The following is an 18883-nucleotide window of genomic DNA, read 5'->3' as shown; positions in this document are numbered from 1 at the left end:
CCTCACTACTGTGGTCGAACAGGTTCGAAACTTTCTTATATAATCTGATGATCCCTCCCTTATATTGTCCCTTAGAATTTAGATGATCGTTCGATATCAGGGATAGAACTTCTATCCCTGATATCGAACGATCATCGTTCTCGACTGTTCACAAAATACTTCTTCTTCTTTAAACAACCAAGTCTCAATTACCAAGTTGTTTAACTCCAAATACGCTATACTATAGAATATAGAATTTTATTAAAACATTTAGTCGAATCAAAGAACGGAATAAAACATTTCATAGACCTGATGTAACCTACGAAATTGACTTTCCATTCATCAAACTGCAGGAGGTCCAACACACAGTCCTGATGAGCGTGGAGGCAGCTCGGCGCTGCGTGTGGGTGTGCCGCGCAGGAGGCACGGGCGGGGCTGTGGGCGCCGCCCCCGGGGCCGCGTCGCCGCAGTCCGAGCCGGGAGACATCGCTGATACGGCGCACCATCACGAGCTGCAGAGGAGGCTCAATAACTTGCAGAAGGATCTTAAGGTTGGTCTTATGATTATGGGAAGTTTATTCAAAGACTTTATTGTAGTGTTCGTCCTACCTGTGTCTCTGTAATTACCATCCGATAATTAGGATATCGGCTCGCTTGTCCACATAACGTCTTACTCCCGTGCCACACACTCTCCCGGTTTTCCCGCCAACCGGCCATAGAGTATAGTGTGCACCCTCCGCGTCTATGCGACAACGAGACGACAGATATCGGTGATAATACAGTACACTACATTTATCTACGTATGTATTTTGTCTTTGTTAGTTTTTTTGCTGTGATTATGGACTTCAGAAAAGTTGTCCGTCTGAAACACTGGTCCATTCGATCAAATTGCAAGTTATCTGCGGCATAGTTGGATGGGTCTGCGAGATTGTTTAAAAAAAGTAATTTCGACAATTCCCCCTTGGCGTAATGAACACCATGCCGGACTATCGAACATAGTATGGAGCACTACTAGTGATAGTGTGGTCAACATTTCTGCAATTGAGCATGTGTGTTGGCTTCAGTCATGCAGATGATGGCCACCAAAGCCATATGCTCTTTTCCAGCAACACCTAAGCGAGCGCAACGTGATCCGCGCCAGCGTGCGAGGTCGCGGCATGCCGGGCGGCGAGGACGAGTACACCGAGGGCGTCAGCTCCGCGCTCGGCGACCGCCTCGACGCGCTGCTCGACGCGCTGCTGGCCGACAACCTCGTGCCCGCAGGGTACAACGGCATACCCACCAGGTATGTGATGATGTGGGGGTCATGCGAGGACGAGTACACCGAGGGCGTCAGCTCCGCGCTCGGCGACCGCCTCGACGCGCTGCTCGACGCGCTGCTGGCCGACAACCTCGTGCCCGCAGGGTACAACGGCATACCCACCAGGTATGTGATGATGTGGGGGTCATGCGAGGACGAGTACACCGAGGGCGTCAGCTCCGCGCTCGGCGACCGCCTCGACGCGCTGCTCGACGCGCTGCTGGCCGACAACCTCGTGCCCGCAGGGTACAACGGCATACCCACCAGGTATGTGATGATGTGGGGGTCATGCGAGGACGAGTACACCGAGGGCGTCAGCTCCGCGCTCGGCGACCGCCTCGACGCGCTGCTCGACGCGCTGCTGGCCGACAACCTCGTGCCCGCAGGGTACAACGGCATACCCACCAGGTATGTGATGATGTGGGGGTCATGCGAGGACGAGTACACCGAGGGCGTCAGCTCCGCGCTCGGCGACCGCCTCGACGCGCTGCTCGACGCGCTGCTGGCCGACAACCTCGTGCCCGCAGGGTACAACGGCATACCCACCAGGTATGAAGTATTAAGAGGAAATTAGGGGACTACGGGATAGTTTGAAGGAAGTTTCTGCGACCCTAAAACACAGTGGTGACTTCAATGATACTTACCAGGTATGTACAAATTCGAGGATGTTAAGGGGGAAACCTACCAGGTGTAGGTACCGGGAGCAAATTTAGACGGGGCTGCGGGACAGTTTGAAAGAAGAAATTGTGGCTGTAGGCTACAAGTTCTTACATGCTACCATGGGGTACCTGTCAAGTACGTGCTAATATTCGTGGAAGTTGAGGTAAATTTAGGAGCTAAATCCACCAGGGTTGCTGGGTAGTTTAAAATAACTTATTGTAGTCCTAAAACACCATTGCTTCAGGCCACAATGTGCCAGAGATTAAGGAGGAAGGATTGCGTGGACCACGACAGGCTCCAGAGTGAATAATGTAACGTACCTCGTACCACCCTCAATAAAAGTAACGTCCTATCGTACCTTTTGCACTATTCACAGCACATTGAAAACTCTGTTATTTTGTTTGCAGTTTGTTCGACGAGGTGAACGAGCACCTCGCGTTCTGTCAGAAGGCGGCGCAGTGCACCTCCAACAGGGAGATCACGCTCAACGAGCTCAAAACGTAAGTCACTCTTATCTGACTTTGCCTTTCATAAAAGTAATTGAAAATAATGACTGTATCGAGGGACTTCTGGTCCACACTTCGGGTAAGGTAGCAAATTGATCTCTCCATGCTCTCCCTTGTAAAAAATTACAAGAACAATTGGACGTTATTAGCGGTTAAGTTTCGCGTCTTTAATTGGCAACAGCAAAATACATAAGAGGTAAGGCCCTTGCCTTAAACTGGCGAGGGACGCGGATGACCGGCGCGGACGCCTGTTTTGTCTCAAACGTCCGCTTCACAGATGATGAAGCGGCGCTCAGTTAAACAGCTCTGCTCGTGGTAAACAACTTGAAGGCGACTTCTTGGAACCGTGCATCATCTCCAGATTTTTCCTCCTTTTTATGTCGTGTTCAATTACTCAAGTTTATGTCGTAATATGTTTCCAGCTACATAACAGGCGACAGCACGGTGCCGCTGGCGCTGATCGGCGGCGCGGGCTGCGGCAAGGCGACGCTCGTGGCGCGCGCCGTCACCCTCGCGCACTCCTGCCAGCCCGACCTCGCTGTTGTCGTCAGGTACTACATATACACGTCACAGCTACACAACAGGCGACAGCACGGTGCCGCTGGCGCTGATCGGCGGCGCGGGCTGCGGCAAGGCGACGCTCGTGGCGCGCGCCGTCACCCTCGCGCACTCCTGCCAGCCCGACCTCGCTGTTGTCGTCAGGTACTACATATACGTCACAGCTACACAACAGGCGACAGCACGGTGCCGCTGGCGCTGATCGGCGGCGCGGGCTGCGGCAAGGCGACGCTCGTGGCGCGCGCCGTCACCCTCGCGCACTCCTGCCAGCCCGACCTCGCTGTTGTCGTCAGGTACTACATATACGTCACAGCTACACAACAGGCGACAGCACGGTGCCGCTGGCGCTGATCGGCGGCGCGGGCTGCGGCAAGGCGACGCTCGTGGCGCGCGCCGTCACCCTCGCGCACTCCTGCCAGCCCGACCTCGCTGTTGTCGTCAGGTACTACATATACACGTCACAGCTACACAACAGGCGACAGCACGGTGCCGCTGGCGCTGATCGGCGGCGCGGGCTGCGGCAAGGCGACGCTCGTGGCGCGCGCCGTCACCCTCGCGCACTCCTGCCAGCCCGACCTCGCTGTTGTCGTCAGGTACTACATATACACGTCACAGCTACACAACAGGCGACAGCACGGTGCCGCTGGCGCTGATCGGCGGCGCGGGCTGCGGCAAGGCGACGCTCGTGGCGCGCGCCGTCACCCTCGCGCACTCCTGCCAGCCCGACCTCGCTGTTGTCGTCAGGTACTACATATACACGTCACAGCTACACAATATATAACTCAAGAAGAGTCAGCAAACCCTAGCAGGGTCCACCAGGGTCAAAACCTGCCGGGGCTGCGGGATTGTTCGAGAATGTTAGCGCGGCCCTGGTACATAAAGGGCTTAAGAAGGAACATGATGGGTTTTTAGTCAGTAAGAGTCTGACACTTCCTCACGCTGCTACCCCACAGCGAGAGGTGTCATTTGGTCAAAGGTTAAAAGTAGTACATATAAAGACTTCACAGGCACATAACTCATTTTGTATCCCCCAAAATCATTCCCATAATCTCTCCTCTCAAATCTTCAAAATTTGACTCGTTATCCTGGTGTTCCAGGTTCGTGGGTCTGACGCCGCAGTCGAGCAGTTCCCACATGCTGCTCAAGTCCATCGTGGATCAGTGTCACGTGCTCATGACTGGGACCGTCTACAGAGGACGAAATGTGAGTAGGATCCCCTATGTGCTTAGTAGTGCAGGACAGTGGTAGTGCTGGGGGAAGTTTCGAGCGCTTTTACGAGAGATAAGAGGCAGATGAAAGATCTCGGATTCATCGTGAGATCGAAGAAACTTGAGTGTATGATACAGTTATTTCTTTAGGAAACTTTGTAAATACCCTGTTAAGCACCTAGAAATTTTTATTTTTGCGGTTTCCAGGACGTATACTCCCTGTCGAGCGCACTGGTGGGGCTGCTGGCGGGGCTGGGGCGCGGGCGCGGCGCGCTGCTGTGCGTGGTGGGCGCCGACGCGCTGCGGGCCGCGCGCTGGCTGCCCGAGCGACTGCCCACCAACGTCAAGATGATCGTCACTGTCACTGAGGGTGAGTGCTGTAGCTGCAGGACGTGTACTGTCGGCTCGCTGGTGGGGCTGCTGGCGGGCTGGGGCGCGGCGCGCGCGCTGCTGTGCGTGGTGGGCGCCGACGCGCTGCGGGCCGCGCGCTGGCTGCCCGAGCGACTGCCCACCAACGTCAAGATGATCGTCACTGTCACTGAGGGTGAGTGCTGTAGCTGCAGGACGTGTACTGTCGGCTCGCTGGTGGGGCTGCTGGCGGGGCTGGGGCGCGGGCGCGGCGCGCTGCTGTGCGTGGTGGGCGCCGACGCGCTGCGGGCCGCGCGCTGGCTGCCCGAGCGACTGCCCACCAACGTCAAGATGATCGTCACTGTCACTGAGGGTGAGTGCTGTAGCTGCAGGACGTGTACTGTCGGCTCGCTGGTGGGGCTGCTGGCGGGGCTGGGGCGCGGGCGCGGCGCGCTGCTGTGCGTGGTGGGCGCCGACGCGCTGCGGCCGCGCTGCCCCGAGCGACTGCCCACCAACGTCAAGATGATCGTCACTGTCACTGAGGGTGAGTGCTGTAGCTGCAGGACGTGTACTGTCGGCTCGCTGGTGGGGCTGCTGGCGGGGCTGGGGCGCGGGCGCGGCGCGCTGCTGTGCGTGGTGGGCGCCGACGCGCTGCGGGCCGCGCGCTGGCTGCCCGAGCGACTGCCCACCAACGTCAAGATGATCGTCACTGTCACTGAGGGTGAGTGCTGTAGCTGCAGGACGTGTACTGTCGGCTCGCTGGTGGGGCTGCTGGCGGGCTGGGGCGCGGGCGCGGCGCGCTGCTGTGCGTGGTGGGCGCCGACGCGCTGCGGGCCGCGCGCTGGCTGCCCGAGCGACCAACGTCAAGATGATCGTCACTGTCACTGAGGGTGAGTGCTGTAGCTGCAGGACGTGTACTGTCGGCTCGCTGGTGGGGCTGCTGGCGGGGCTGGGGCGCGGCGCGGCGCGCTGCTGTGCGTGGTGGGCGCCGACGCGCTGCGGGCCGCGCGCTGGCTGCCCGAGCGACTGCCCACCAACGTCAAGATGATCGTCACTGTCACTGAGGGTGAGTGCTGTAGCTGCAGGACGTGTACTGTCGGCTCGCTGGTGGGGCTGCTGGCGGGGCTGGGGCGCGGGCGCGGCGCGCTGCTGTGCGTGGTGGGCGCCGACGCGCTGCGGGCCGCGCGCTGGCTGCCCGAGCGACTGCCCACCAACGTCAAGATGATCGTCACTGTCACTGAGGGTGAGTGCTGTAGCTGCAGGACGTGTACTGTCGGCTCGCTGGTGGGGCTGCTGGCGGGGCTGGGGCGCGGGCGCGGCGCGCTGTGCGTGGTGGGCGCCGACGCTGCGGGCCGCGCGCTGGCTGCCCGAGCGACTGCCCACCAACGTCAAGATGATCGTCACTGTCACTGAGGGTGAGTGCTGTAGCTGCAGGACGTGTACTGTCGGCTCGCTGGTGGGGCTGCTGGCGGGGCTGGGGCGCGGGCGCGGCGCGCTGCTGTGCGTGGTGGGCGCCGACGCGCTGCGGGCCGCGCGCTGGCTGCCCGAGCGACTGCCCACCAACGTCAAGATGATCGTCACTGTCACTGAGGGTGAGTGCTGTAGCTGCAGGACGTGTACTGTCGGCTCGCTGGTGGGGCTGCTGGCGGGGCTGGGGCGCGGCGCGGCGCGCTGCTGTGCGTGGTGGGCGCCGACGCGCTGCGGGCCGCGCGCTGGCTGCCCGAGCGACTGCCCACCAACGTCAAGATGATCGTCACTGTCACTGAGGGTGAGTGCTGTAGCTGCAGGACGTGTACTGTCGGCTCGCTGGTGGGGCTGCTGGCGGGGCTGGGGCGCGGGCGCGGCGCGCTGCTGTGCGTGGTGGGCGCCGACGCGCTGCGGGCCGCGCGCTGGCTGCCCGAGCGACTGCCCACCAACGTCAAGATGATCGTCACTGTCACTGAGGGTGAGTGCTGTAGCTGCAGGACGTGTACTGTCGGCTCGCTGGTGGGGCTGCTGGCGGGGCTGGGGCGCGGGCGCGGCGCGCTGCTGTGCGTGGTGGGCGCCGACGCGCTGCGGGCCGCGCGCTGGCTGCCCGAGCGACTGCCCACCAACGTCAAGATGATCGTCACTGTCACTGAGGGTGAGTGCTGTAGCTGCAGGACGTGTACTGTCGGCTCGCTGGTGGGGCTGCTGGCGGGGCTTCGTCTTCCAATTTGCAAAATATATATCTGTCTTCATAATGGCGGTCTTCCTACTCTTCGTCAATGATGCGTTAGAGAGATAATGGTCATTCAGACATCAAGCAAGTCTTCCAGGTCTTTCAATCTATAAACAATTGAAGAATACCATCCGGCACGAAAACCCCTTTAACTCCCAATTTGTGACGCCAAAATAATATTTTGGCATAGCCCTGTCTGTCATGTCTTCCAAGACTTTTAAATTACAAACTAAAATACCATCCCCCATGTCTTCAATTAACACTCCACCTTACTAATTTGTATTCAAAACTTTCAGAAAAAGACGAGCCCTCAAGCTCAGCAATAATGGCGGTTCTATCATCGGAGGACGGGCCCAAAGTGGTTCGGGCGCCACCGGTGGGCCCCGACGAGGCTAAGGCAGTCCTCACTGCTTGTGCAGCTACGTATAGCAAGACTGGCGCCGCGTCACCACCTGAGGCCGCTGTGAAGGCTGTGCAAAAATGCACTTTGCCGCTTTATGCTAAGGTTGGGTTTTGTTTGACTGATTTTGATGATCAGCATTTAAATAGACTTCGTGGTCTGCTCTGTGTTTCCGAAGAAATAAAAACAAAATCATACGAATTGAAAACTTCTTCTTTTTTGGAAATCAGTTTTCAGAAATTAAAAATACTTTTTATAAAGTGCCTGGTAATTTCAGTATTTAATAAAAGAAATGTAAAGGGTAAAATATGTAAAGGGTCAATCTATCCAGTCATTACATGAAATCACGTATAATTCAATTGCATGTCAGATTGAAAGCCGAGCCGTTTATAGTAGGGAAAAGGCTAGGCAAATGATAATGAGAATATTTATCCAGACAAATATCTTTTTGGCTTACTAAAATCACACTTCAAGACCAACCAAAAACAGTAATAAAAACTCCACTAGAACCTAAAATCACAATTCTAACTCCCAAAACGTCATCTTACAGATCCTAGCCTGGCAAATATCTTTATCAGCGGAAACCTTCACGGAACTCTCAGAACCGGAGACAACTCCTGAACTGGTCATCTGCGAAGACTTAGAAGACCAGCTGGCTCAGATCCTCATCACGACGGAAGCGGCTTTGGGTGCTGAGCGTGTGAAGACCTGTCTGTCGCTGCTGACGGCTTCGAGAAGGGGCTTGGATGATACGGAGATTCTGGATATTTTGGCACATGATGAGCTGTTCAGGAGTGAGGAGACTTATTGTAAGTACCTTTGCAGACCTTATGTAAGTATGTATTTACTAATTGCAAAGAAGCTATAACCGAATTGGAATGTAGCTGTCGTACATTTGTTCCTTTTAAAAAAGTGGTTTTGGTGTACAAGATAATACGTTCAAAATATACTAAATTATAAGAGTCCATTTCAGCATTTTACCATGGCTGTAATGTTCCTCTAGTATTCGGCAAACCAAAGTTACATATGAGGACTTTTTTGTGCTATAGAAGAAAGGGCTGTTGATAGACAACATGATTATTTTCAATCGTCGCCTTTACAGCATTATACATCAGGGTAATTCCACTTAGTTGATATTTTTGCTATATTTCTTCAATGAAGGTCATATTCTTCCCAGACCTGTCAAACGACTACCTCATACTTTTATATCCTTTTCTGAAGGAAGCTCGGTGTGAAGAGCTGCAAGGGGAAGCTATATGGTGCTTATAATTACTGTGTAGTATGTAAGGCAATATAGTTAAGTTATAATTAATGAAATGTATTTGTAAGTACTGTGTCGAATTAGATTAAGTTATCTGTAAGGGCAAGATACTTTGTGATGTGATAAATAAATAAAGTTAAAGAAGCTAAAGTCTGCCCTACAGTGTAGTGGACCTTTTCTGAATAAACACAGTTTTAATGTATCACACTGTTCTTCCTCCCCGCAGTACCATGGGCCCCCGCCTCCCTCGTCTGGCCGCAGCTAGCAGCCCTGCTCTCCCCCTGGCTGCGCTGGGACGCGCGCGGCGCGGCGCGGTGGCGCGACGCGGCGCTGGCGAGCGCGGCGTCCGATCGGTATCTGGCTGACTGCGATACTCAAGTCAGGCAGACGCTTATTGATTATTATGAGGTAAGGACTTTATTTCTTCTTTATCTTATATCCTTTAAGTAGAACTTTAGAACCACTGTGTCACTGTGCCCAGCAGTAGGAGCGATAAAAAACGCTGATGATGGTGAAAATTTTATTTGGTAGTAGAAGAAGCTTCCGAGCACCTCTCGAGTATGAGGGTGTGTGTTCGATTCCAGGTCAGGCAAGTACTAATGCAACTTTTCTAAGTTTGTATGTACTTTCTAAGTGATTTTCTTACAATGGCTGATAAAAAAGGTGAAGGAAAACATCTTGAGGAAACTTGAACTATAAAGTCTGAAATCACCAACTCGCATTGAGCAAGCGTGGTGGTTAATGCTCAATCCTTCTCCGTGTGAGGGGAGGCCGCAGCCCCCGAGTGGGACGATAAAAAGGCTGTAACAGTAGCAGGAGCTTCCGTGACCTGTTTCACCCGCATGCCTTATTAACTACTCCACGCACCCGGATAACCTTCTTCGATAAATGGACAAAAATTTTAAAATCTCTCCAGTAATTCCCACGTTTAGCGCCTTTAAACTAGTTCAAACAAACTCTTCAAGTTTTAGTAAAAGTGTACATATTTTTAGAATATGTAATATGTATTTATCATATCATTGCTCTTTAGCTTGTAGTAGGAATTGAAAGTATTTTGTTTATATTACAGGGTAAATGGTACGCAGAAAATGATCCTAAGATGGCTGGCCGTCTGATATCGCAAGAAAATAAGTTTTCTGATGAATAGTAAGTACATGATTTACTTCTAGATTTTCCAAAATACTAAAGACCGAATAAGATAAACAAGAGCCTTATTTAGAAAAAAAGACCATGAGAATTCCCCAATCAACATTGATCCTTATACTTTGTAGGTAAAGTTGAATATCTATCGTTAACGTTTGACAGATTGTAGTAGCTTAAAATCTTAGTTAGCATTTGTACTTCCATAATTACTTGTACAAAAAGTTTTAACGACCCCAGATTGTAGAAGCTTGATGTGCTTATATCTGTATTTCCATATTTACTCAGGCAAGAATTTTAATCACCCTATAGTCTTAATTTCCACAAGTACCTAGTTCTTAATTTTAATCAATCTTCCCACAGCTACAACACAAGAAAACTAGACGAGCTTCCGTTCCAACACTACCACATTTACAAAAACGACCCAAAGACCTTCGCCAACCAGCTGTACTTCACCCAACTGGACTGGGTTCACGACAAGCTAGCTGCTACCGACTGCTGTCATTTCCTCGAAGACATAGCTCTTGTCCACATAGACCCTTTACCAGAACACATTGAGATCCTCAAAGATGTCTTCGAAACTCATTCTTACGCGTTAGATTATGACCATCGACAGTTCTATGGGCTATTAAGAATGACTATGGAGAAGAGACAACGCAATGGATGTCAGGTTAAGAGTAAAATTGTTCAGGATTGGATGAAGGAGATCAGAGATCCTCCTGTGCCGACATTGTATCCAGAGAATCCGGATTTCTATAAGATAATGGAGTTTAAAGAAAAGAGAGAGTTCTCAATGAATGAGGGTTTTGACTCGAAGATGTTTGATTTGATTGTGAGGTTCGATAGTAGAGGGAAGTTTGTGGCCACAGTTTCTACTGAGAGGGAAGAGATTTGCGTTTGGGATGTATTGAAGTGAGTATAAAGACATACATACTATAGTGTAAAACTTAAATTAAGGGTCCATAGGAAAGTTACATAAGGGAGTTGGTATATAGAGGAGTAGATAGGGAAAGAACATAGATGAATAAGTATTTAAGGCAGAGTATAGGGGATTACATAAGGGAAACCAAAGGGGATTATTTAATGTGGGTACACAGGTTGAGTACATAATAAGGTATACATATAGGGAGATAACATATAAGACCATATAGGGGAGTGAAAGGGAGTATTTATTTTATAGAGTTGTTAATGATTTAAACACCTACATTATTTATCTTCTACTCTTACCTCCCCACTCAGAGACATTTAATGATTAATTAAATCACTCCTTAGTGACGGGATGTCATACAAATTCTTCACTAAGGAATGGCTTAAGTAACCATTAAATGTCTCTGAGTGGGGAGGTTAAAGGCCGACTACTAATTGTTTTCCAGATGTAAACTAGTCAGGAAGATGGTGGGTGTGACACATCCTATAAACTTGGTGCCAATCGACGAGTACAAGTGCGTGGTGTTATGTCGCAGGGAACTTAGAGTATATAACTTGGATCAGGTAAGAGCCTCACGAGCCTTTTTGCTATTTTATCTCTTACCACTCCATTCGAGTGGGCCAGAGTACGCACTGGCCCACTCTTGATATGACTTTTTATAAACACAATGCGAATTGAACCGGTGTGTATGCCATAGCAACAATTACTTCTTCAATTAAAGCAGTATTTTAAACTGTAGTTTATTTTTTTAATGGAATTTGAAAATGGCGTAAAAAGTTCTATCAATATTGCCTTAGATAAGGGCCTACTCAAATGGAGGATAGGGACTTTTTCCAGTCTGCCATCCATTTCCAACCAGAAGACTGGATGATATGGAACACGTTGGCTAGAACCTGCTGATTATAGACTAACTATCGATGTATTTGTCTACTTACAATAACTGTATTGTGTATTCCAGGGTACATTCTTGGTAGCACTGAAGGGTGTGATGAACCAAAAGATGCCGTACTACGGGCTGCACGATCCGAAGCATTTGGTCGCTTTATCTCGAAACAGGATGTATGTCAACCTCATGAATATTGAGACTGGTGAGTAAATGGTGTAAAGAACACAGAACACGTGCCTAATCTTCCCTGACACAGTTCTTTGAGTTTTTACTTGAAAACTCTACAGACAGCCGAGAAATATATGTACATAGTTATACAAACAGGACACCTTTTGAGAAGACCATTATCAGAGTTTGTAGCATCAGATCATCAACTGCCAAAACGAGAAATTATTTAAGGTTTACATATAACCAACCAGACTGCAGGTCTCTTGAAAAGATCCCTAAACGCCATTAATGTTTGGACCAAGGTATTGATAGAATAATTAGGTACATTGTCCATAGTATAAACTGGTCTAATGTAATTTCTTGCGCTTGCTTTCTACAGGTGACTGTGTAACCACATTCAAGGCTGGAGAGGACAGGTTCCTCAACTCTCTACTGGTTTCGGGTGATGGAAGGTAATAACGTCATTTTTGCAAATACTTTAATTAGCTTTAAATGTATCATCAGTTACATTCTAAATTAGCAGTAGGTTTGCAATATTTTCTATATAAAAGCTGTCGAAAAGACAAAATATTTGGCTTTTGAATAATCAACCATAATTCTTATTTATCATATTCTCAAGCGAAGTTTTATACGCCCTTTCCCCTCTTCTTTTGTTTATTCTTTATCTGATGTTATCTTCCAGAGTGTTAGTATGTGGCGATGAGACTCAGAAGCCGTTCCCTCTGCTGGTGTGGTCGCTGACGTCACGGAAGCTGCTGTACGACTTGAGGATACCGCATCATGACTTCGTTACTTCTAAAGCGGCTATCACTTATGAAGGTTGGTTAAACTATCCATTAGTTAGTTATCTTTTGAGTTAGGTTAGGTTAGTTCGCTGTTTCATCCATGTTTTTAAGTACCTATCTGTGTAGTTTATGGATCTTGATAAAAAGTTCAATATTACATTTAAAGGACGATCTATCTTGATAGGTACCGAATTTTATCCAAACATCCACGATACTATGGACATCGTAATAAACATTTAGCTAAAATATTTTAATTAATATTATGTGGAACTAAATAGGTACAACTGCCCGTCTCGATTTTAAGGGGAAAACATCCATTATTATATTATAATTCCTAAAAAAAGCCGATTGCCATTTTATCAAAAATAATTTTATTTAAATTGCTTATCGTGTATGACTGTTTTAATGGAACAATGAATAATTTAGGAAAGTTTTGTCATCTTTCTATTTTTTTTTTCTTGTCGAATTTTTAAGCAGGGTTTTTAATACAAATCTGTCTTATCTACCTCAGGTTCCTACGTCTGCGTAGTATCCAGAGAGTTAGACGAGCCGAGTCCGAACTTCATAGTGGTGTACGACCTACAGTCAGGCACGCTGTTCAAGAAGTGGAAGCCAGGCTGCGACACCGTGGCGCTGGCCATCAGCTCTGTCGACGGCTGCGTGGTCTCCGGCCTCGCTGATACTAGGATATTGGTCTGGGATCTTGTTACAGGTCAGTTGACATTTAACCGCTTATTTATAGAACAAACAAAGGGATAAGTAGAGAAAACCGACCAAGGTAAGAAGGGTTTTGTAACATTATCTAGAAAACAGCCAGACAGAAATTAGTCGTGGTGGACTAGTGTTTAAAGCATCAGCTTCTCAAGTACGAGTTTGCAGTATCGATTCGAGGTCAGACAGGTACCAATGTAACTTTTCTTAGTTATATATTTAGGTACTTGGTAAGTAATCTTGGACACCGATGACTACTAATGTAACTTTTCTTGGTTATATGTAGGAAGTTGGTAAGTAATCTTGGACACCGATAACTTGGTGAAGATGAAGGAAAACATCTTGAGGAATCCTGAACTTCGAAGTCTGAAATGGTATCCAGAGAGCTAGACGAGCCGAGTCCGAACTTCATAGTGGTGTACGACCTACAGTCAGGCACGCTGTTCAAGAAGTGGAAGCCAGGCTGCGACACCGTGGCGCTGGCCATCAGCTCTGTCGACGGCTGCGTGGTCTCCGGCCTCGCTGATACTAGGATATTGGTCTGGGATCTGGTTACAGGTCAGTGGGCATTTAACCGCTTATTATAGAACAATAGGATATCAAGTGTCGCGTATGTCTGCGCTCTGACATACGACGGGATAACTAGAAAAAACCGACCAAAGTGAGGAGGGTTTTGTACCATTGTCTAGAAGACAGCTAGACAGAAAAAAGTCGTGGTGGCCTAGTGTTTAAAGGACCAGCTTTTCGAGTACGAGTGTGCGGGATCGATTATAGATCAGGTAAGTATCAATGTAACTTTTCTTTTCTTAGTTATATTGAGGTACTTTGGCAGTAATCTTGGACACCGATGACTTGGTAAAGGTGAAAGAAAACATCATGAGGAAACCTCTTCAAAGTTTGAAAGACGTTAGACGAGCCGAGTCCGAACTTCATAGTGGTGTACGACCTACAGTCAGGCACGCTGTTCAAGAAGTGGAAGCCAGGCTGCGACACCGTGGCGCTGGCCATCAGCTCTGTCGACGGCTGCGTGGTCTCCGGCCTCGCTGATACTAGGATATTGGTCTGGGATCTGGTTACAGGTTAGTCGTCACTCAAGGCAATGGATATCAGATCAGTGACAGGACGTCACAGATCGTGGCCTCGAAGTAAAGGCTTTCCTATGTTAATTTTATTTCCCAAATGTAATTTAGCTACTTAGGTAAGTAGTTAAGAAATAGTGAGGAACGACTTTTAAATTTGTCGAAATTGATTAGCAAACGATGTGAATGAATTGTGTTTATTTCTTCTAAATAAGAGAAGAAAGCACAGCAGTGCGGATACAAAAAGACCGGTGCTGGCGGTTGTATACTCGCGTAATTGCGTATCTATTTACTTTCGTACGCCGTAGATTTATCTGTATCTGTGGTTTAAAAACAACTGTATGATTTAAGATTACCTATGACTCGTGGCAACCAGTGAAAATCACACCTTCATGGCAAATAACTGCTAGTTGCTGAATGGAATTGCTGATTCCAATGCATTAGATCACTTAATTAATAAAACGTATTAACTCAAAGCAAGTGGGTTTTGATGTAATTTCCTTATTGTTTATCCAGGAAACTGCCGCCTAACTCTTCGCGGTCACGTGGCGGCGCCGTCGCTGCTGCGGCTGGCGAAGTCGGGCGGAGTGCTGATGTCCACTGATGACACCTGCAAAGACCTTTCCGTCAGGCTCTGGGACTTGCATACTGGTTAGTATATACTCCAGCTTTTCATTTCTTGGTAGAGATTCTTGGAAAATATATGAGGGCAAATAATTTTTAAATTAAGACAAAAATTGAGACAAAATCAAAATCCTTCGAAATGTATCCTAGAATGATTCAATTGAGTGATGTAGTGATGTAGGGTATTTTTTTAAGTGTCATGACAACAAGGCCTTGTTATAATAATTACAATGTCAAGAAAAGAACAACCTTTTTTCCAGAAGTACCAAAAGAAAAATTCCTTTCTTACATAGACTCATTATACTCGTTACTTGAACTAAGATTGAAAGAACACATAGTACACCTCTTGAGCGTCGTGACGAAAAATCAAAATCAACGGCATCACTTATTTAAAGAGTGGTTTCACCACTGAACATCAATAAATGCCATCATTGCCATCCATCAATAACTTTACTTCTATTTTCCATCCACAGGAAAACTCATAGCAGTATACACACCTCCAGAAAGAATAACCTCCTGCGAAGTACTCCTAGGAGGCTCAGTCCTAGCACTGGCTCTAGAGAACTACAAAGAAGTTCTATGCGTCAAACTACACGGACCAGCCGTAGAGTCCGTGCAAAATGGCAAGGACTCAGAATTTGACGACAGAGATTACGGAGACGAGACTCTAGAAGGAAGAACCTTCGAGATTAAGGGTCTAGAAAACTCATAGCAGGTCTAGAAATGGTGAAGAAGGATTTGATTGTCAGCCACAGTTGTTTTTTTTTTTGTATCTTTGATTTTTTGGGGTGGCCGATGCAAAATGGCGATGGTTTTTGAAAAAGAGATTGTGGTCTTGTTTTAACAAAGGTCAGGCTTATGTTCTAGGTGAATTAGTTCTTTGGAATATCTTGCAGATATGTAGGTACGTATATGAACTAGCTTCGTTTCCCTGAGATATATTTGCAATTTCATAAAGTGTGAGTTATAATGGAACAAACTACGAAGGTTAGTTTGACTGTGTTTCAATATGATGCATTGTTATTAATTATTAAGTGGAGGAGAGACGGATAGCGAAGTCTTAGTAATAGGATCCCGTTTTACCCTTCGGGTGCGGTATCCTAAAGGCCGTAGAACTTGAGAAAAACCATCGTTAATTTTGCGTTGGGCACGTAAATTCACATCGCACAATAGTAAATTCAATAATAGACTAATTGGAATTATATCAAATCTATAAAAAGCATATAAATAACTGAAATCTCATATATTATGTAAACCATGATCAATTTTATCTGACAATTATTTGTCTTTATTTGAAAGAAGAAAAAAATAAGAGACTTCAAAAATATTTTTGGGTCACAATAAAAAAAGCAAGCAATCACAGTGGCTTAGTATCGCCGAGGTGACGAAAAAAAAGAAATTAATAAAAAAAACATTAATGTTTTGATCTATTACGCTTATTAATAATTACATTATTAAATTAAATAAATTGTATTTAGTGAATTCTTTATCGGTAATGTTGATGTTTAGATGTAATTTTGTGAAAATAGTTTAAGGTTATTCGTAAGTCTATTTCATTTTTCGACTACATTTTATTCGTACCCTATATTTTGTCTGTAGCTTTTATTCTGTATTTTTATCCTCTTGGAAAAGGCCAATTAATTAATAAAGGAGGTCGTTTAAGATATTGCATTAAATATTTAAATAAAATGTTACTGGCGGTTCTACTGAGTGCAGTAGCAGAGAATCTTTAAGGATTTGGGCCACAAACATACGAAATTTACTTTCAGAAGAAAGTAAGAGTGCAGCGCACTTTTGCCCGCCCTAGCGGATATAATATTCTCTGTGTGCGTAAGTAGACTCACGCGGCGGGCGTTTCACATTATCGATATCTTGATGCAATTTCATCGAAATCTCAAAACTATCTTTAATACTAAAAATTGCAAATCCCCCCGCATTCAAAACTGATTGTCGTCGTCTGATTGAGGCCCAATCTAAACGGTGTGATATTTATTAAAAAGGACTTTTGGCGCCAATAGCCGCCATTTAATTTTGTCAGCTGTCACCATTAAAAGTTTGATTCCAACAAACATTTACAAACAAATACCCAATTCGAAATTAAAATTAAAAAATAATAATAAATGTAGCTTACCCTTAGCATTTTATAAAATTATCAAAAACCTTTTTAAAACTATTAATGTTTATTTTTCGACTTCCACTAAAATTGTAAATGGCCCCATTTTATTTCTACTGCCATTTTATACTTCTTAAATAATAAGCAAATAGCAAAATAAATATAGGATAATCATTCATGTTTGATTAATAATAAGGGATGCACACAATAGTTACCTAATGCACAATGTTTATTTTTCTTTCTGCGTGGTATAACATCGAGATTAAAACTTGGCTCTATGCAATAGTTACATTGAAATTATTTCGCGGCTAAACTGGAGCCGAATACACAAACCTACTATGGATATTGGAATCGGGAATAATACATCTATGTAATTGAAATTAACAGTACCTAAACAAAAAAATGCTTAATTTGTAAAATGCCAAATATAAGTTTAATCGTCGATGTTAAATCATGATGCAGTCAATTTGTCATTTAGCCGTGCATTTTGGGACGAGAACAAACATATTTACATTATTTTATCGTTTGAGCTTCGAAAATAACCAACTTGACTGGCCGACCATTTTTGGCGCCCAACGTGGGACACCAGTTTCACAACTTGAAAAACACAGTAAAATCTGTTTGTTTTTATATTAGGTATTTTAAAGTTATGTCAAAAATGACCAAAATTTCCTACAAAGACAAATATAATAAAGCACAAAGGAAACAAATGCTCAGAATGCACGCACGCCTTTTACAATATCTGATATCAGTTGTTCGACGTTTTGGCTGGACTAAAGCGCGTTTATGTTGGAACTAGTTATTTTGTCGGTGGCTGTAAAAACTATATACGACCAAAGCAATCTATACTATAATCTAGTTATAATTCTAGCCGTGAGATAAGTATTCACTGTTTTTTTATGTTACACTTCATAGAACCACACCTTAACCGAATATCTGTCGTTTAGCTTCGTTCTCTGTGGTTTATTTTAAAAAATAATTAAATACTACATAAAAATACCTTAATTAATAATTAATATTTGCCTTAAAAAACGTACGTACATTAAAAGGTTGTTATTACTGATAATATTAAAATAAAGCCAAATGTTTAATGTTTTAAACCTTTCTATAGTCAAACATAATTTTCCAAAATGGTCTATGGAATATTCAGATTTGTTTTTAAAGAATGAACGATGACTACTTATCTCATTCTAAGAGAACTTTCGCGCACACTACAAACTTTGAGTCGGCCGATAGTTGGTTTGGTCTCATAAATCTGTATGAAGATGAATGCAAGTACACACGTAACAACGATCAGGGGCCCGATTCTCCTAAGTTAATAATGTGAAATCGAATCGCAATATGATCGCAATAGCAGTTTTAACCATATCGGGCATTCTGCTACTAATTTATGACCAATCGTATTCCAACGACATTCGTTTGGTTTGCGATTGGTCTGCTATTTTGGTGATTTTAGTCTATACGGTAGTTTGCTCTACAATCATATTGCAGTCGTAAAGCATTTGCAGATAAAATGATTCATTATTAAATTACAGAAAAGGATAAAAACGTTTCTTTCAAAGAAAAAATTGCGCAACACGCATAAAATCAAAAATCAAAATCAAAATCAAAATCAAAAGTCATTTATTCAAAGTAGGCTGAAAATCAGCACTTTTCGAACGTCAATACAAAAGACAGCCCCCAAAACGCCCGCCCTTCACCACTTCCTATGTGTTTTTGCTGGGAAGAAGAAGTGGTGGAACAAACTCCCCAGCAACACAATTCTGTCTGTATGGTTTGAAGAACCGTATACAAATATTTAAATATCACTATACAACATTGTGTACATAAATTTGTATATAAAATCAATTCAAATAGTTAATCATGTTGGCTAGTACACACCTTACCCATACCTATTACTCAAGCAGTTACAAAAGAAATCTATTAAAAAAAGAGTGAAATATATAAAAAACATAAAGCCTCCATTCAGTGAAGATAGACATAGTTTAGGGTGCACCCACCGACATGTCAAACAGTTTTTATGAAAAAT

At 45.7% G+C, this 18883-nt stretch overlaps 2 protein-coding genes across 2 annotated transcripts in view; both read left to right on the top strand.

The window, feature by feature from the left end:
• The window catches only part of LOC110382914 (uncharacterized), a 31385-nt gene extending 27601 nt beyond the window's left edge, over positions 1–3784 (top strand). Inside the window, exons 8-12 of the mRNA XM_064041669.1 lie at positions 333–530; positions 1086–1828; positions 2347–2439; positions 2868–3296; positions 3619–3784. Coding sequence (XP_063897739.1) covers positions 333–530; positions 1086–1828; positions 2347–2439; positions 2868–3296; positions 3619–3784 — 1629 coding nt within the window. The remainder of the gene's footprint in view (positions 1–332; positions 531–1085; positions 1829–2346; positions 2440–2867; positions 3297–3618) is intronic.
• On the top strand, positions 3334–18642 carry LOC135116650 (uncharacterized). The gene is made up of 17 exons (XM_064041668.1): positions 3334–3747; positions 4101–4206; positions 4419–5321; positions 5463–5924; positions 6165–6681; positions 7056–7264; positions 7710–7968; positions 8647–8828; positions 9490–9566; positions 9924–10472; positions 10934–11051; positions 11447–11576; positions 11922–11994; positions 12225–12361; positions 12839–13039; positions 14634–14768; positions 15215–18642. Exons 2-17 carry the CDS (start codon positions 4138–4140, stop codon positions 15451–15453), a joined length of 4260 nt encoding a protein of 1419 aa, XP_063897738.1. The 5' UTR covers positions 3334–3747; positions 4101–4137; the 3' UTR covers positions 15454–18642.
• Positions 18643–18883: the final 241 nt, after the last annotated feature.

This window comes from Helicoverpa armigera, chromosome 25 (genome assembly GCF_030705265.1).
Source record: "Helicoverpa armigera isolate CAAS_96S chromosome 25, ASM3070526v1, whole genome shotgun sequence".
NCBI classification, from domain to species: Eukaryota; Metazoa; Arthropoda; class Insecta; order Lepidoptera; family Noctuidae; genus Helicoverpa; species Helicoverpa armigera.
This window is presented reverse-complemented; position numbering and strand designations above follow the sequence as displayed.

Excerpts from the sequence above, each read along its gene's own strand:
- LOC135116650 (XM_064041668.1), top strand. The coding sequence starts at position 4,138 with ATGCTGCTCAAGTCCATCGTGGATCAGTGTCACGTGCTCATGACTGGG. Across the intron at positions 7,265-7,709 it reads CTTTGCCGCTTTATGCTAAG|ATCCTAGCCTGGCAAATATC; the intron begins GTTGGGTTTTGT and ends GTCATCTTACAG. Across the intron at positions 11,577-11,921 it reads CCTCATGAATATTGAGACTG|GTGACTGTGTAACCACATTC; the intron begins GTGAGTAAATGG and ends TGCTTTCTACAG.